The 19,357-nt window shown below is 37.0% G+C and overlaps 2 protein-coding genes across 9 annotated transcripts in view; both read right to left on the bottom strand.

The window, feature by feature from the left end:
• Positions 1–19,357, bottom strand: part of LOC102530406 (putative olfactory receptor 2B3) — a 29,153-nt gene that overhangs the window by 8,938 nt on the left and 858 nt on the right. For 6 of the 7 annotated variants that reach the window (XM_072945503.1, XM_072945502.1, XM_072945505.1 and 3 more), the window contains exon 1: positions 5,044–5,123. The exons of the other annotated variant lie outside the window; for it this stretch is intronic. The gene's annotated coding sequence lies outside the window, so the exon portion shown is untranslated. Of the gene's footprint in view, positions 1–5,043; positions 5,124–19,357 lie in introns of those variants that run through there. 7 annotated transcript variants of the gene reach the window in all.
• The window catches only part of LOC140687757 (putative olfactory receptor 2B3), a 15,767-nt gene continuing 876 nt past the window's right edge, over positions 4,467–19,357 (bottom strand). Inside the window, exons 2-3 of one of the 2 annotated variants that reach the window (XM_072945510.1) lie at positions 10,774–10,847; positions 4,467–5,431 (exon numbers count right to left, since the gene is read on the bottom strand). In XM_072945510.1, the coding sequence (XP_072801611.1) occupies positions 4,467–5,408 (942 nt within the window). In that variant the 5' untranslated portion in view covers positions 5,409–5,431; positions 10,774–10,847. The remainder of the gene's footprint in view (positions 5,432–10,773; positions 10,848–19,357) is intronic. The other variant, XM_072945509.1, reaches the window with a different exon arrangement.

Raw genomic sequence — 19,357 nt, 5'->3', positions numbered from 1 at the left:
TTTTATTTCTGGGTGCTCTATTCTGTTACATTGATTCATATGTCTGTTTTTGTGCCAATACCATGATGTTTTGAGTACTGTAGCTCTGTAGCATTGTCTGAAGTATGGAAGCGTTATTCCTCCAGCTTTGTTCTTTTGTCCTCAAGATTGCTTTGGCAATTCTGGGCTTTTTATGGTTTTATATAAATTTTAGGGTTATTTGTTCTAGTTCTGTGAAAAATGTCATGGGTAATTTGACAGGGATCACATTAAATCTGTAGATTGCTTTAGGTCATTTTAACAATTTTTTAATTCTTCTGATCCAAGAGCATGTGCTACCTTTTCATTTCTTTGAATCAGTTTCAATTTTCTTTATCAATATTTTATAGTTCTCAGCAAATAAGTCTTTCACATCCTTGGTCAGGTTTATACTTAAGTATTTTTATGTATGTATGTATGTATGTATGTATGTATGTTGTGATTTTAAAGGGATTGTTTTTTCACTTTCTCTTTCTGATATTTCATTGTCATTGTAAAGAAATACAATGTATGTCGATCTTGTATCCTTCTACTTTGCTGAATTTTAGAGTCTCACTATTTTATTTCTACTTGAAAACAAATAATTAATTTGAGTTTACCTTTTTTTAAGATATCTTTTGAAATGTGTCCAGTAGTAACACATATGTACTATTTGCCAACTTTGTCATCTAGAGTTACAATCTTGGGTTTATTATCTGCCTTCCAAATTATTGCAGGCAAATACTTTTACCAGTTTCTTGCTATATAACGTGGATTTCTGTGGTTCCAATCTTTCATATAATGCCCTCTCCACCTGTCACATGAACGTTATGCCAGTGTCTCCTATTTTAATTTGTTTTCTTGACATTAGAACCCCACCACTGGTGCCAATTTCTATAATCAGTTAGGATAAGCTATATTATATTACATATAAGAATAAGAACCTCAAAAATCTTAGTGACTTTAAATAACATAGGTTTATTTCTCATTCATGCTACTTGTATATCAAAGGTTGGTTTCTCCGTATTGCCCTCAATCTAGGATTCAGGTAGATTGGTAACTCCCCTTGGAGCATTGCTTCCTTTGACTGGCAGTGGGAAAGAGACCATGGCACAGTGTGCACCAGATCTTAAATTCATCATCAAGAAGTGAGTTGTGTAAGTTCTGTTCACATTTTTAAGCAAAAAGGCCAGGCCTTATTCAGCAGAACAGGGTAGTGCAATTCTACCACCTTCCTAGAAGGAGAGAGGAAATGAAATAAATATGAACAGCCCTAGTTTATATTTATAACATGTATGAGTCAAAAGACTCAGGGAAGTAAAAGAAAAAAAGAACGTAATACTATTTTTGCCTGTAAAATTGGCAAATATCTCAAAAGATAAAAAATCCCAGAGTTAACAAAAGTTCATGAAGTAAATATTCTCATTTACTTTCTACAGTGCTAGTGGGAGTGTGGAGTGGTACAAAATTTCTGTAGGGAAATTTGGCAACATCTGTTGACTCTTAGGTCTTCCAAGAAAATTATAATTTAATTCAGTGATACCACTTCTAACAATGTACAGTTGATCGTTGTGCAATGCTAGGATTAATCCAAGTTACTTGACAGTCCGACCTCTCAATCCAGGATTCCTCTGTATCTGCAGATTCAGTCAACCATGAACCATGTGGTAATATAGTATTTACTATTGAGAAATATTCAAATGTAAGTGAACCCACGTAGTTCAAAACCAAGTTGTTCAAGGGTCAACTGTAATTTGACATATGGCCATAGATTCATTTCTGAAGAGTTCTGTGGAGTAGTATTTATAATGATCAAAACAAGCAATGTAAATGTTCAACAACAGAAAAATAGTTAACCACATTTTAGTATACTAGCATGGTGAAATTCAGTTTGCAGCTACTTAAACTATGTTTTAAAGAATCTTGGTACATTCTTAGGAGATAATGTGCATGAAAAATAGAAATTGGAAATTATAAAATCCATTGACAGAAAAGAAAAATAAACAAATATGTAAAACTGGTGAACTTTAAAGATAATGTATTAAAGGATGAATTCTTTTCTAAAAAACTTTATTTTTATTAAATATAGGCAATGCAGTTATACAATTTTTTTAAAAGATTAATAACTATATGTGACAGTTATTAGACTTCAGTTTTACAGAGAAATGCAATTTCTTTAGACTTTGAGAATTTAACTTTATATCCCATCATGAAATTTCATATGACCACTGTTCCTATCCCGAGAGTTTTGCATCTCTGAAAATTCTTTTCACAGAAAAAGTAAAAATTTACATATCAACTAACATCATGCATAGTTTTGACATCTGGGTGTTTTAACTCTCTGCCTCCAGAAGTGTTATGAATGCTTTGGTAAGCAAAAACAAACTTTTTTCTTGTGCTCAGAGAACTTACAGTCTAGTAGTAGGTAAAGGCATTTATCAAGTGATCAGTTAAAAGTCCAAGTGCCCCAATGAAAGGTACATGATGAGCAAGTAAATTTTGGATATTTGACTGAATCAGTGAAACCAGAAAAAGATTCTCTAAGATGAGGCCTGAGCAATTAATAATTAGGTAAATATGAACAGGAAGAGTACTCCAGATAGAAGGATCAGAAAGCTCAAATGTTCTGTGCTTTGAGGAAATATCCTAAGTGCAAGAGACAGAGAGGGCTGTATGTCTGGGACATGAACATTTGTGTTTAACTGATGAGCAATGGAAACCCCTAATAATCTCTAGTGCAAGTGGTGAGAGTGGAATAATCGTAATTTGCATTGAAATGATCACTCTAGCTGTATTTTCTAAAGTGTACTGCAGAGAGTTTTCAGGAGTACATAATGATAGATTAAGAAATAGGTCTAGGTAAAGGTTGATGGTACCAGGAATGTGAAGATGGAAAGGAATGGAGAGATGGGAGGTACAAAGAGGAATGATTGATATGTCTTGGTAATGGTCTTGATATTGATAATTATGGAGGGGATGGTGTAAGAGATGTTTAATGGTTTCTGATTTGCACATGTAAACAACAAGTGAATCCATTCATTAAAATAGCAAGCTTTAGAAGAGGGCTTTGTGGCAAAGGGAGAGCAAGTGCCTGCTTTTGCAAGTGTAAAATTTGAAATGTTTATCTTATATTCAACAATAGAATGCACTAGTATATACAGGTTTGGAAATTAAGGCGCATATACTAGAGATAAATTTGTTTTCATTTGTTTTTGGTGTCTTGAATCTCTTATTACTTTTGTTTAAAAACTTTTGAAACACCATATATTTAAAATCTTTCCCTTTCCCATTTATTTGTAATGTCACATTTGGTAAACACATGATTATTATATAAGAGCCATATTCTGTACTTAAGTTTTTAGTTATTTTCTACTGTTTCTGCTAACCCTCTGTGCTAAAATTATTCTGGTTTCATTACTGAATAAAGTCCAAACTTTTCAGCCCATGCTCTTTTTGTATGTGTTTTGTACGCTATGTTTTAACCATAATAAATTACTTGTATTTTCTGAAAAGCTTTGTTTTGTAACCCTTTCTCTGTTGCCTAAAATGTTGTCCCATCTGTGTCCTTACATTACTAACTGCAAATAATCATTTAAGTGTCTGCGTTTAAGGGTCTTTTTTTCCAGAAATTAGAATATTTCTTCAGTAGAAGAGCTATGATTGTTTTTCCTTTGGTCTAGTGCTATATAGTGAACAATAACTACTACTGAGTGACTGCCCAATTAAGAATAATTTAATTCAGAAAAATTAGGAAAAAATGTTTCCTACTAGTATTTCTTGAAATAGATAGCCTTATTATTTAGAGGAGATCCTACAAGCTTCAGGCAGAACTTGGGACAAATGAGGATTTGACAAAAGGAAAAAAAAAAAAAGGAAAAATTCAATCCATGAGGAATAAAGGAATGAATTACAAATAAAATTGGAAATGAAACTCAACTGACTTTACAAGTTTCTACACTTAGTTAGTGTAAAGACAGCTAGACTTGAGACAGATTTCATGATTAAAACAGTTCAGGAAGGTGATTATGATGGATTTTATCAAGAAGTGTGAGGGTGCAAAGTGATTAAGGACTTGGCTGCTGATTTCTAGCTTGGGATCACTGGTTATTTAATAATAAAGATGGGGAAATCCCCAACTAAGGTGAGTGACAAAATAATTCTAGAACAAATAGTGTACTGTGTAAATCATTCAAGTGTCCTAACTAATCTGACATTGGTAGGAGCAAGTAGCATGACTTGACCTTCAGGAACAGACTGCATTGGGGGAATTTCTGTAAAGCAAAGTATTTTTAAATTTAGAAAAGATATCTTACAGTCTTAGCATTGCTTCTGGATCAGAGGAACTTCTAACTGTTGGTAAAATTCAATGAAATCATAAGAGCATGAAGAGTATGAAAATAAATACAAACATTATAACTATTCAAGGTGAAGGAGAGACTCAGAAGCTTCTCATGACAATGGAGCACTTCTTATTTCTTATAGAAGAAGATTATTGACATCACCCTTTTAAATGCTTCCTTCATATCTTTATTTCTAAGGCTGTAGATGAGGGGGTTCAACATCGGTGTGAATATCCCATAGAAGAGGGAAACCATCTTTCCCCAGTCCTTAGAAGTGGATAAAGGTGGTTGAAGATACATGTAGATGCTTGTTCCAAAAAAGAGAGACACCACAACCATGTGGGACCCACATGTCCCAAAAGCTTTTCGTTGTCCTTCTGCTGACCTGATTCTTAATACTGCTTGAGCTATGAAGCCATAGGAGATGAGGATCAATGTTACTGGAATTAGCAGAATTAATACACTAAAAAAAAAGAGCTCAGCCTCAATAGGCTTTGTGTCAGCACATGACAACTTGAGAAGGGCAGGAACCTCACAGAAAAAGTGGTCCACTTCCTGATGCCCACAGCGTGGCATGTTAAGGGTCAAGGAAGACTGCAACACTGAGTTGCTGAAGCCAGTGAGCCATGAGAAGCCTATCATCTTTAAGCAGAACCAAGGATTCATGATGACTATATAGTGGAGTGGTCTGCAAATTGCCACATACCTGTCAAAGGCCATAACAGCCAGCAGGAGACACTCAGTAGCACCCAGGGCCAGGAAGATGATGAGTTGGGCCACACAGCCACCATAGCTGATGGTCTTTTTGTTGCGACAAATATTTGTCAGCATATGAGGGACAGTGCTTGTGGTGTAACAGAGATCTAAAATGGAGAGATTAGTGAGAAAGAAATACATGGGTGTATGAAGTTTGGGGTCCAGAATGCACACCATCATGATGGATACATTGCCAAAGATGGTGACTGTGTATGATATTAACAGGAGCACCAAAAGGGGTGTCTGTAGCCAGGGCTTGTCTGAAAAGCCAAGTAGTATAAAGTCTTTTGAGGAGCTCTCATTTGCCCAATTCATGATGACTCACTTGTTTTTCAATCCTAAAAAAATATGAAATAGGAAAGCAGTCAGTAGATAATTATTGGATATTCTTACTGGAACAGAACTGAATTTAGAATAATTATAATGAATAATTCAACACCAAATATAAGTTATACTATATCAATGGAAAATTTGTGAAATATAGCATGGTTATCATATGGTTAGAAAGTAGTTTTTTTGTTTTCAGTAGTTATGTTTGATTTACTTTGTGAAGTAAATCATTATATTTAAATGACAACTATATAAACTTATATGCATAAAGCATGGATAATAGTAAGTGCTCAATAGTTTTCAATTTCTCTCTTTTCTCCTACCTCCTATGCTATTTTAGTAAGCATTTTCAGAATACATACTGCTTTTAATCCAATTTTTAAAAATTCAAGTTAAAAATGCTGAGTAACACAGAGGCTATGAGAGTTTCATCTAGATTTGTAATTGATCTAAAGAAATTCTGCTTGTTTTAGTAGCATCTTCTTGTTATTTTTTGTTATCTCTTTCACTTAAATGACATGTGTGTACATCCATTCCCACAAAGAGCTTTTAATGGGTGTTAGATGCTTTGATTCAGGGTAATAAAATTATGGCTTACTTGTGATTTACAGTGATGATCACAGGTGACATCTCCCCCCATCTCCAAATATCTTGATGCAAATAGTAAAACCAATAATATAATTGTTGCTTGACTACATGTAACTGATGCTGCTCAGTGCTTGAAATAATTCTAATTCTCACAAAAACCCTGATAAACAGGTATGATTTACATTTTATTGCTACTGTAACTCAGTGAGAATAAATAATTTGGACATTCAGCAATGGTGAGGCCAAGACTCAAAGCAAGGATTTAAAAGCCATTGTTTTTTGTACCATATTGCCCCCAAATATACAGATAGCACAGCAAGACTGACTATATACAACAGTGGTTATAAATGAAAACAGAAACACACAAAAAATCAAACAATCAAGTTCATCGTCTTCAGTCTGCGGAAGTTATCAGTTATTTAGTTATATGACCCAAGTGAACCTAAATTTCTTCAGTATTCTTTGTATGTTTAACCACAAGGTCTTTGATATGACCTATAGCTTTTCAATTTGCAATAATAAGATTTGAGCTTGCTACTAGATAGGCCTACGAAAGAAGATAAAATAAGAAGAACTGACACATCTTTCACCAGAGTGGAGCACCTTTTCCAAGGCCAGAACACTGACATATGAAATATAACTTGACCATGGGAAGTCTACATGAGAATAAATAGATACCATGTAATATTTGTAAATCCTATTATATATAGTTTTAATTTTGGACTTTTTAGCTACAGATATACCTTATTTCATGGTAAATAGCAGTAATATACCTTCAGATGAAAGTGCAAGAAGATATGAGGTTTAACTTTGTACATGTAAAATTTTAAATTTTCCTTTGAAAAAGATTATATGCAAAGATAAAATATAAATATGAGATGGAAAAATGTATAGTGCTTATGGAAAAATGGTTGATATATTAAAATATAAAAAGTTATTACATAACATTCATGAAAAAAGGCCAAAAAGTCCATTAAGTGTGAGCAAAGGATGTAAATAGCAATTTGAGGAAGAAGAAAATATAAACCAAAAACGAAGCTAGAAAATATATGGGACTTGTCTATTAATTTTGTAATGTTAAAAAAAAAATCACCTTTAAAAGGTAGCTGTTAGGGGCACTGCCTCTGGAATTAGAATCTGCCAGCATTTTATTTCTGAGCTGTGTGATCCTGGGTAAAGTAGTGAACATTCTTGTGCCACATTAAAAAAAAAATTTCTGTAGTGAAATTAAGAGGGTTATTGTGAAGCTCAAATGAGACCACGCATACACATTGAACTTAGAACAGTGTCTGAAACACCGTACACATTTAATGAATGTGAGCTAGTTATCACTAATAGCATCAATATTAATTGTTAGTAATGATCATTAATAGTAACAATGTATCATTATCTCTGCTTGCCGTAAAAATGAGAAAACAGATGACCAAATTACTATTGGTGGTGCCAACACTTTCTATAATTTTATATTATAATATGAAATGATTACATGTGTAAGTCACCTTTTCTTTGTTTCTGCCAGAATACTGAGAACACAGTGTTCCAGCAAATGGAAGTCAAAGCCAGTGGTTAGTAGGAGATACTGGATTGTCTGTAGGGCATGGAAGATAAGAGAACTCTACTCAGCAGCTGGTTTTTTCCTACTTCTATTTTTTCTTTCAGATCTTCTACTCTTCCCCACATTTTGTACAAAGTCAGATCATATAACCAATTCCTCTTTCATATAATCAGAAAAATGAAGTTACCCTTTGACAAGCACATGCTATTCCACTGTCATCTTACCTCTTTTCCTATTTATATATCCTCTACTGATCAAAAGAAATCTTAAATAGCACTAGTTATATTTTTGTTTAAAAAATCCCGCTGTCTCTTTTTATGTATGGCAATATAATGGGCAAATATTCATTTAAAAGGGTGAAATGATAAGAACTTTTGCAATAATTGAAAATACTTGACACTTATATCAAGTTTCCCAGGAAACAAATTATATATTCCAATTTTTTAATGTGATGCAAATCATAAGTAGGGTTGTGGGTGAGATGATTTCGAGAGACCCTTCCTCATAGTAACACAATTCTCTGCAGTAGACGTCACTCACCTTTCTCCTAAGTGTTGGAGAGATAGCCATGCCCTTCTTTGTGTCATGTTTTGAAAGACTTCTGGTTGAAAGAAGGTTTATAACTGTAATTACTTTTTGATCTTTCAACCCTTGTGACATTATTATTCAGCTACCTTTTGCCCATAGATTGAGAATGAAATTAGCATGTAAAACTGGGCTGCATCAAGAACATATAAATTGAGAGAAGTTGTTATGATGAGGTAAAAGTGTATTATAGATAATTGTCTTCAGTCCCTGGGGCATTTTTGATTGACAGTGGCTCTTCTCACCAGATTGTTAGTATGATGAGAAGCTGATTTTCTAGATATCAGCAACACTGGTAGAGTGTGGATAGACAATTGTACATTTAAATAAAGGACTTACTATCTTACAGTGCTGTGTCCTCTATTTTAGCCCTAGGGATTTCAGAGTCCCTCAAGTTTAATTGGTCATTGTGTCCAGAAGGAAAATAAGTGAACTCTATTCCCAACTGCACTGTAGCATACATGATAGTGGCACATAGGTGGTTCACAAATTTTAGATTTAGAGTGAAGATACTGGTCATGAAATGTAAACCATGAAAACTTATTTTGGGTTTATTAACCATGAGAGCACAATGCTAAATAAACTTATAGCCCCAAATTCCTTTTAAATGGTCTCAGTGTCAAAGAGTGAGTTCAGTAGTGGTATATATGAGGAAATAGTATTTCTATTGTTAATGATTTTTGTAATGAATATGGACTCAAACTGTTAGAGATGTGTAGTTTAAATACTTACGTCAAACAAGGTCACAATATATATGTTAACACATTGAAATTTAAGGTTAGCATGAATTCACCAAGCAAAAGCAGAAATGACATGTTGTTGGAAAAGGAAGAGTTTTAGAAAATAAGAATATTTTCTGCTATTTATAACTTAATATGTGCACACCTGGTATTTTGGTAAAATAAAGAAAATTGAAGTTGATTTGAGCATGGGCCTAGATATAATCTCAAAGAAATCACTTGCTAGGTTTTTAATGTATTTATTTTCACTATCTTTTTCTTTTGTGTATAATATACTTTTGTGAGTTAAAAAATCATTTATGTAAAATATAACCATATCCCAAATTATAACATTTTGTGATTTTTGAATTTATAAAGTTCCTTTACAAATTAATAATTTATATATAAATTATATGTATGTACATTATCTATATATATGTACTTTCCCAAACATTTCCTACTACTAAATATTTGCATTTTCTATTTGTCACTTTATATTATAGATAATTCAGAATAAAATTCTCTCAAAATTTGACCTTCTTTAGGTTGTTTATCAGTATGAAGTTAGTGGATTAAAAAGTATTAGTATGTGTAATACATATCCCTAATTAGCTTTCAAAGAATATAACTCGTTGACTTGGATTATAATAGATAAGAATTATAGGGGGAGATTATGGATAAGAAATAGAAGCTTAAGTTCCACAAGGTATCACTAAAGAAATATATATGTATATTATTCCTGTTTTGGTTTCCCTTGAGTCTTGCCAGTTTTAATGCTGAACACTGAATTATCCTTGTGGCTATAAAGCTACTTTCACTTTCTTATTTTCTGTAATTTTTTAAACAATCCTAAAAATGTTCGAGTACTTGAGTTGTAATCCCTGTCAAATCTCCACTTGCTTCACCAGTCAGTCCACTGAAAAAAATCAGAGAAATCTTAAATGATGACAACCAATGCCACAAATTCAAACAAGTAGTAGCCCTAATTGAATAAGCTGAGGCAGATGTATCTCCTTGGTAGAACATATTAATACGATATTGGGTGCATTGTGTGCAGTCCTTGATCTGGTAGTTGTGTTCTTTTTAATCCCGACTAGAGAGTAGATCAGAAGGAATTTACACTGACATGGAGCTGACAAAAATAGACATTATTCCTGGGCTATTTTAGTTCTTTCACCTTCTGTCGTAATATACACTGAGGAGAACTGAACTAGCTGTACATCCATCAGGACATCATTCTGGTGATGGTGAACCGTATCAAGGACGCCATACTATTCAGATCATATAAGCAGTAAGTGGTTAATACATGGAAGACCTTGATAATACACACATGTTCTACATGATACTCAGGGGCCTGACCCATAATTAAAAGCTTTAGATGTTCATTGGTGTGAGGTGTTATGGGACATCCTATCCATATGGGACATTGTTGCATCCCGAATCTCCTATCATAAAAGAGGAAGCAAAGTGCCTGGCAGGTCTCTCTGTGTTTTGTAGTAAGTATATTTGACACCATGGAATACTGCTCCAATCCATTTGCCAGTAGCACAGGATGCCACCTTTGAATGGCCTCCAGAGAAAGAGTAGGCTCTATAGCAGATCTAAGCTACAGTGCGAGTCACCGTGAACCTGGATGCATACAATTTGTAAGACACTATACATTAGAGGCATAGGTTATGGTAAAAAGTGTCACGTGGACTTTATAGCAAATTTATCAGAAAATCAAAACAGAACACTTAATTAGAGTTTGAAACAAAACCCTGGTATCTGTAGCAGAAGATTATAGTGATACCTTTTGAAAAAGAGCCTCTGGGTCCTGGTGAGACAAAACACCTGGCCATCAAACATCAAATAACCATGCAGCCAAAATTACTCATCAAAAGCGGGGTACTCTCTGACTCACCAAGTCATTAGGTTGGTGGATAAAACAGCAATCATCCTAACAGGGTATTAGCATATCCAGGATTGAGCACAAACCTGACCAGAGGACAGAAAAAACTACATGAGCAATTAGCTTAGACCTCCATGCTGTCCACCCCTTTAGCTCTGATATCTCTTCCTCAGATCACAGCTATGTATAATGGGAGAACACTTCCAACACATTAATAAAGCAGGGAAAAGATCAAGTTTGTCTCATGAGTAGATCAGGTGGGTATGTATATGCAATCAAAAAGGGATAAAGATTGAATTATAGCCCCACTCATGGGTGACCTTGAAAGACAGTGGTGTGGGAAACCTCTCTATGGGCAGGATTTCAAGTGTACATCTGGTCATCCACTTTGTGTGGAAGGAGAGGTAATCCAAAGTTAGACTATGTGCAACTCATGAGGGGTGAAAAATGAGATGGGAGGCTTTCCAGGTGGCTGGAAAGCAAAAGCAAAAAAAAAAAAAAAAGAAAATTCTAGAACAGAGGCACATATATAAACACATAGGAATGGGCATAAAGCTTTTCATTCTTTGTGTTATGTGTTATCACCCACAAAATAGAATCTACCACAGAAAGAAATGAAACAACCAGAAAGAAGATAAAACTTGGCCAGGAGATATTGTCAAGCTTCTCTCATTTGACTTGTCCCCCTACCGCAGTACTGGTGTAATGAGCACATGAATGAAGTAGCAGTGGTAGTAGGGATGGAAGCTATGCATGGATCAACAGCATGCAATATAGGCATTGCCAAATATCCAACCTGACATCACCAAGAGACCAATGCAGCATCCCTGTTAAAACAGTATCCTTTCAAAAGACCAGCCAGTAACTTGGTGTTGACAACATTGGAACCCTTCCAACTTGGCTGTGGCAATGATATTTTCTTAGGAATAGATACACATACTCCAGGTATGGGTTTGCCTTTTTCTGACCACAAGTTCGCAGCCACCACTACTAAGGGCTTTTAAATTGTTTGATTCAGCAGCATGAGCTCCTACATATCAGTTTTTCAGATAAAGGGTTTATTTAATAGCAAAGGGAGTGTGACAGTGAACATATGATCCTGGAATCTTTTGGCCATATCACATACTGGAGCATCATAAGGTGATCTCTTAGAATCATGGAGTGACATGTTGAAGACACACATAAAATGTCAGGTCAGATGTATCCTCCAGGACCCATCATATTTATATGGTGCTGTGTCCTCAGTAGGAAGACACATTGGTTTAGGAACCAACAAATGGAAGCAGCAGTGGCCCCACTTACCATCAATTCAAGGACTCATTTGAGAAATGTGTGACTATTATCTCCACAATTATGACCTCTGCAAGTTTACAGGTTCTAGTTCCCTGAAGGGAAATACTTCCACCAAGAGGTACAGAAGGTACACTAAGAAGTGTGCTACTTTGGCTAATTATTGACCAAGTGCAATTAGCTTGACTTAAAAAAGGCATAATGATAAGAGGCTCAGATACCTCTACATTATGCCACCAAGTAAACCACAGATTCCAGTAGAAGTTCTAGCTTAGGCTGCGGAATATACAGAATAGATAGCAGAAGATGATGAATCTAATTTGTGGACCTAAGATGAGCTGCAGTGTTGGTAAGACCAGTTGCTGTATGGTCTTCTAAGTTTACCCCAGATACGGAGGCACACTAGAATCCTGTAGGAGTGTCTCCCAGGCCTTATACAAAAGAATGGATCTAAGCATTTTTTGGAATAAATCGTGTTGGAAGTTATAATGCATTGCTTAGATCCCAGTTTCAGAATGAAGGCATTACTATAACAACTGCTAGATGTGCTAATTGCCAATACAGTTCTGCCCATTGAAAGAATTTCCTCTCACTCACTGCTGTTTTTAGGGTGACTTCTAAGTTGGGCTGTGGTATAGCATCTTTTCACTTAAGGTTTAAAACAACATATAAAGCTGATTACTTGTGAGAGACCTGAGGTTTTTCTTCCCCAGCATCTGATCAACTGGGAATCTCCATGAGGTCTTAGGTATGATTTGAGAGTGTAGCACTAATACAATAGATGTAGGTTGTTAAGTGCCTGTGCTATTAAACACTTAATTTTATTGTGTCCTCTGGACATGCTCTGGTTCAACTGAAATGCTCTGTTTCCAATTATATGCTGGATTTTTGCTGCATCAATCTGACCTTATGACAATATCCAGCTCTTGATGGGAAACCCCAGGTATGTAATCATTTAATGTCTCTACTAGGTCAGAGTGGTTGCTTTTTAAGTGCAAAACTTGCACAAGGCATTTCCCTGATCCAAAACTCTGGGAGTCTGCATTTGGATTTTTTTTTTTTTGACTGCCAGAGACACCACACAAAGACTTTACCTACTACATACACCTCTAGCATTAGTGAATATACTTATATGGCTCTAGCAACTGACAGCTCTTACTGTAGCTTATTCCTGCTACAAGCCCCTCTCTTGCTCTGGGCTCTGCTTAAAGCTGAGAGCCTTCTCAGTCACTGAACAAAAAGTTTATAGCAGAATACTCAAGTTTGGTATATGCTGCCTCCAAAATCCACTGAGTTCCATCAAATGTTGTGCCTTTTTCTTTGTGGCAAGGGGTATGAATGCAATATATTTTCGTTAATAATACAGAGAATTACCAGCACACCCAGGATTATTGGACATATAAAAACTTGGCTAATGTGAAGGGCTCTAAATCTTTGTAAGGCTAATATCTCAGCCTCTGACATGTGTGTGATAGAATAGTAAGACCTCTTGCAATTTCCTACTTTTTAGATCTGGTTAGGATGCCGTTATCAATAGAGGGGAATAATTACATTTTGTGAAATATCAGGACAGTCAAGATTCCTGCAGACTGTATTTTGTCAGACTGCAATGTCATGTCAACGCACCCATTTGCTTCTGTGTCTGTGTAATCTACTTTCTGCTCACTGCTGTGGACGTAGTTCATAAGAATTCTCCTAGTAGAGGCTAGCTATCCACATCTATTGTAGATCCAGTCCCTCGCCTAATAAGAATGTTGTTCCAGAACTCCTCCTGTGTCCTGTCATGCAATTTTTCACACACTATAGATCATTCACATTAGTACACAAGCATTCTATCATACAATCATTTTACAAAAAAATTTTTACCTATCCTGACACCACTTGCCCATACATTTACTGAATCAATTATTTCCTTCTGTTTGCAGCAAAGCACTGTTAAATAATTTGCTTACTATCTCCAACTTATCATTCTCCCTTGCTTCCTCTTCAGTTTTGCTTTTGTCCTCTCTTCTCTACGGAAACTGCTCTTTACAAATTCGCAGATGACTTCTATATCGCTAAATCCGATGGCCAGTTCTTAATCCTTACCTCACTGAAGCTACCAGCTGCATTTAACACAGCTTTCTCTTCTTTGATAGTATACTTTATCCTTTTCCCATAACCTGAGGCAGGATTTTCCTCGCAGCTTGTCTATGAGGCACCCTTCTGTCTCTCTTTGCAGTCTGTCACAAGTGGTAGCCAGTGTATCTCCTCTGGCTTCGTATTTCCCTTCTCTCAATCCCTTTCCCCCACTCATCTTTGCTACCCTGTGTTTATACTTCAAAATTAAACACCCGTACTTTCATTCTTGCCTCAGGTTATTTTTAAAGATCATCTGGACTAAGAAGCTCCCAGGTTTGGGGGCACAAGGCTCAGCAGGATACATTTTGCTCCATCACCAAAAGGCTCTAGCTATTCAAAACCTGTTCTCCTTCTGTCCTCCTCCTGTATTCATATCTACCAAATCTTGGTCGTCAAATTAACAATCCCTCACAAAACAGTCATTTCTGAGTATGTGTTGGCTTTGGGTGGTGACTTTTCAGTGGTTCTATATTCTGAACCCCTGGAACTATCCTTTCCAAATTATTTAAAGTGACATATCCAGAACCAGTTATGTATGCCTGGAATACATTTTTCTTTATAAAGAAGTAATTTTTAGGAAATGAAAGCACAGGCACAGAACAAACAGCTTAATGTGTTGTCATTATACAAGATGTAATATGGTAGGGACATAAAGGGATACAGAATTTTTATGAAAGAGAAGCCGTTATATTGTTTTCAACAGGGCATTAGGGTGAGTTGCCTGAAGAGAGAAATTAAGAAAAATTTCACTAATGAAGCCCAAGAATCTTTGAGTAAGGTGGAAGGCTGCAGGTGACAGTGTTTCCTACGGGTACCATGGTTTGTTGGCACCACCTGGTGTTGATCCAAAGTAAAAACAGAAGGTGGAGGAAAAAACTTTCAGAAAATATGGAGTCAAGATAAGTCCAACTGTGGGTCATATGCAGCTGGCATTTTGAAGTTTCATAACAGATATGAGCGGTTGTCAAAGTTTTGAGGGGAAAGGGGTTTGGGAAAATCCCGAGCCATATCACCTAAGGGCCACTTCCTCCCCCAACTCTCCAGATGTCAGACACTATATTTCAGAAATAGATACCATTCTTTCCATCCTCTCTCATCCATTCTCCCCAACTTGTCTTATTCCCATTCTACTATCCCCTCTACACACTTAGCCTCAAAGAGTGGATAGCAAACCTCCCTAAATAGCAGAGGTCAACGTGGAGAGGCAAATGCAACTTGAATCATTGAGCATGTCCTCCACATTCTCAGTTCCACAAATGTTACCTCCTACCTTAATATTTGAGAATATAAAACTAAAATAAAATTTCCTTCCTTAACAAAGATGTTTTCAATGAAATATCATTGCATTGAGAAAAGTAGTTCAACATACATTGAAATAGTCATTTTGTTAGAGCAGGCAGATAGCTAGATATGAGCAGAGAAAGGGGGACACAGACCAAATGGCAGGAATTAGGTAGAAAGGAGGGGCACAGGCCAAATGCAGGAAACCACACATCATGTGAGTAGCAGGGATCCTTGGGCAGAGAAAGAAAAGCTGGAATCTTCGGGCTGATAAGGGACCACACCTTTTGGCTTGGAGACCAACAAAGAAAGGTCAGAAAAGGCAGGAATTTCCAGTGTCCGAATGTAACCTTTTACTCATTATGCCCTCATTTCAATAAAATTAGCCTTGCAGATCAGAAGTACCCATCGTGCACTGACGCCATGACACTTCCGATCCAGACTAAATGAAGACAAAAATCCCTCCTCCCTTTGGGAAGGTGGAGTTGGGATGATAATCAGGGAATACGACCCCAAGCCCTTCCCTCCCCAATGAATATTCCGCCCATTCATTTTTACACCCTATGTAACTAACTTGCCAAAGAAACTCAGGGCAGCCGCTCACCTGAGCCTGCATGCTCTCCCCTGAGAGTGTACTATCCATCCTTTAATAGATCCTCACTTTACCTTTTTAACCTCTAAATCTTGTCTCTGAATTCTTTCTGGGACGGGACAAGAACCTGGAACACCAGTTGCACCTATCGGCGACTGCGGGGGGCCACTCATGACCTGAGGGCTGCCGAGCACAGAAACTGGGCCTAAACTCCCAGAGTGCGGGGCACCAGGCTCTGAGGTTGGGACTGCCGAGCACAGAAACTGGGCTTAAACTCCCAGAGTGCGGGGCGTCAGGCTCTAAGGCTGATTGAGCAAAGACATCTCTGTCCCGCCACCCCTTTGTTAGAAAAACAGCAGGTGCATTTGGAGTCGGAAAAACATCTTAATGCCATTGAGTTATTAAGAACTAGGGCTTCTGGAAAGAGAGATACAATCGGCCACAAGTTAGTGATCTTTGCCTGAAAGAACAATCACTTGAGCTAATGATACATGAGTCATGATGTTAGCCTAAAGGAACAATAATCTTAGTCTATGATCTTAGCTTTTGGGGATCAGTCAATCTTGGTGTATGGAACAGTAAACAATGATAATGATTTTAGTGCACACCATTAATGTACCCTGAAAAACAATACCTGTGCCTACGTGCAAGAATGCACAAGGTAGTCACTTGAATTTGTATAAATTAACTGCCTGAAATAAACTCGATGTCCACTCTTGACCTAGCGTCTTGCGGGCTAGAGTGAGACCCTCTCAACCCCACCTTTTAGTCTTGTCTTTCTTTTCTCAGTCCTGCAGCACAGGTTTCTGGACCTGATCGATTGTCGGCTGGCTCCGACAGGTGACAATTTCTCTTATTATAAAAGTTATCTGATCCAAAATGTCATCAGTGCCAAGATTGGGAAACACTAATTTATAAAACACTGGCACCCTTGCTCTATTTGGATCTGAGATCTTCTTTTCCCTTTACTAAGTGTACGTGTATTAAAAGCAGGTCCCAAATGGAATTCTGTGGATCTTCCCATTTGAGGGTGGAATAAGTTAGAAAAGATAACAAATTACTAACTGCTGGTGAATGCTCCTTCTTATGAATAATTGGAATATAAAATGATTTGTGCTCTAGTGTCAGACCCAATGATCTAATATACAGCAATGCTAGAAAACCAAAGGCTAACTTTAGAATTTTGTTAGGAGTTGTGTTGTAGAAAACCATAAAAGTGAAAGAAATAAGTTTATGTCTTACAGAATCACCTATATTCCTGATTAATGAGCAAATACAAGTATGTATATGCTCTGTGGATAAGAAGAAAAGAACATGATGATTCTAAACAGTAATTCAGAAGATATTCAGTAGTTCTTTGTAATGTGATCATTCACAACACTCTAAAACAGGGTTTGGCGAGCTTTTGTTTGCTTTTTGTTTTTTACAAAAAACCAATACGTAAATCTTTCAGGCTTTCTGGGCTTTATGGTCTCTGTTCATTATTCAACCCTGCCTTTGTAGTGTGAAACCAGCCCTTAGGCATAGTGTATGGGTGTGGCTACCTTCCAATAAAACTATTACAAAAAGAAGCAGCTTTCTGGATTCGGTGTGGGGTCATAGATTACCACTCCCTGCTCTGAAACAATTACCTTTTCAGTGTTATTGAGTAAATGTAAATAAATTAGTCAATTATTTGTAAGAAAAGTTTGTGAAGGGAAAACCGGGCCTGTTTAACAAGATAACTCACAAGTCTAGGAATGTGAAGGAGAGGCTGGGCTGGTCTAACAAGATAACTCACAAATCTAAGTATTGGAATACTGATCTGAGTTCTGCTGGACTAATTTGTAAATCTAAGTTAGTTAGTGTTGGTTTGCTGTACATGTTTTTTTGTTAGCCAGCTGGATTTTCAAAGATATGTATCTGGCTTTGGAATGTTGGTTTGCTTCCTCCCTGCCTCCACTTTTGTGATAATGATGCTGCTAAAGCTGTTCCATGCCTATTGGCCGAATACCCCAAGCTTGTACTTTACCCTATAAAACCTTATGCGCACGTCTTGGAGGTGCTCAGAGCTTCGGAGCAGAAGCCCCTCTGAGCCCGCCGGTGTAATGCATCTGAGTACTCCAACCCTCTGAGTGGTGCTTGTTTCTTGGCTGGCCTGTCATTTCCGTAACAAGTTGAGTTTCAAAAAAAAAGTTGAGTAATTCAAAAAAATTTTTGGTAATTTAAGTAATTCAAAGTTTTAGGTGTCGACTGAAATGCGCAGCCTAAAAGTTAAGAGTTATGTTTTATTTGGCGGGAGGACTCAAGCCAGGATGACAACCTCTCAAATGGCTCTGAGGGACTGCTCCAAAGAGGTAGGGGACGAGCTAGGATATATAGGAGCTTTACAACAAAGACCAGGTAGTTGGAACAATAAAAGATTGCTTGTTATCTAAAGAAAGCCAGGCATCTCAAGTTAAAGAATTTAGTGCTTTTCTATGTATGGGAGGAAGCAAACATTTGGGCTCACTGAATTCATTCCTTTGACAAGCACCTAGCTATCTAGGGCCAGTATCCTGTCCTTTCTTATTCTGAGTCCGCTCAGAGGGCACCATTGTGAGTGGCTGCAGAGGCTGGGTTGCAGGCCTGTCCCCACTAGGGGGTGGTGGCAGCTGCTGATGACTTGGTTTCAGCATTCTTTGTTTACTGATATGGTTGCAGTATTTTCACTCACATTGCAGAATTTTCGTTCACATAGGTAATTCAAGTTTTAAGTAAGTCTTTTCCTTGAATTGATCCAAAACAATGTCTGTTGTATAGTGAACAAGACTTTACATACCAAAAAATGCATTTAAAGGCCTGTATTTCATGTCATTCTGTTACGGAAATGACAGGCCAGCCAAGAAACAAGCTCCACTCGGAGGGTTGGAGTACTCAGATTTATTACGCTGGCGAGCTGGCTCAGAGGGGCTTCTGCTCCGAAGCTCTGAGCACCTCCAAGACGTGAACATGAGGTTTTATAGGGTTAAGTACAAGCTTGGGGTGTTCGGCCAATAGGCATGCAATAGCTTTAGCAGCATCATTATCACAAAAGTAGAGGCAGTGAGACAGCAAATCAACATTTCAAGGCCAGATATGTCTCTTTGAAAATCCAGCTGGCTAGCAAAACATGAACAGGGAATCAGCAAACCGACACTTATTAATTTAGATTTACAAGTTAGCCCAGAAGAACTCAGATCAGTAATTCGACACTTGTTACACTTAGATTTGTGACTTAGCTTGTTAGCCCAGCTGGGCTTTTCCTTCACAATTCCACTAAATGATATGTTTGAGGCTTTACTGGTTCATATA

This window comes from Vicugna pacos, chromosome 20 (genome assembly GCF_048564905.1).
Source record: "Vicugna pacos chromosome 20, VicPac4, whole genome shotgun sequence".
NCBI lineage: Eukaryota > Metazoa > Chordata > Mammalia > Artiodactyla > Camelidae > Vicugna > Vicugna pacos.
This window is presented reverse-complemented; position numbering and strand designations above follow the sequence as displayed.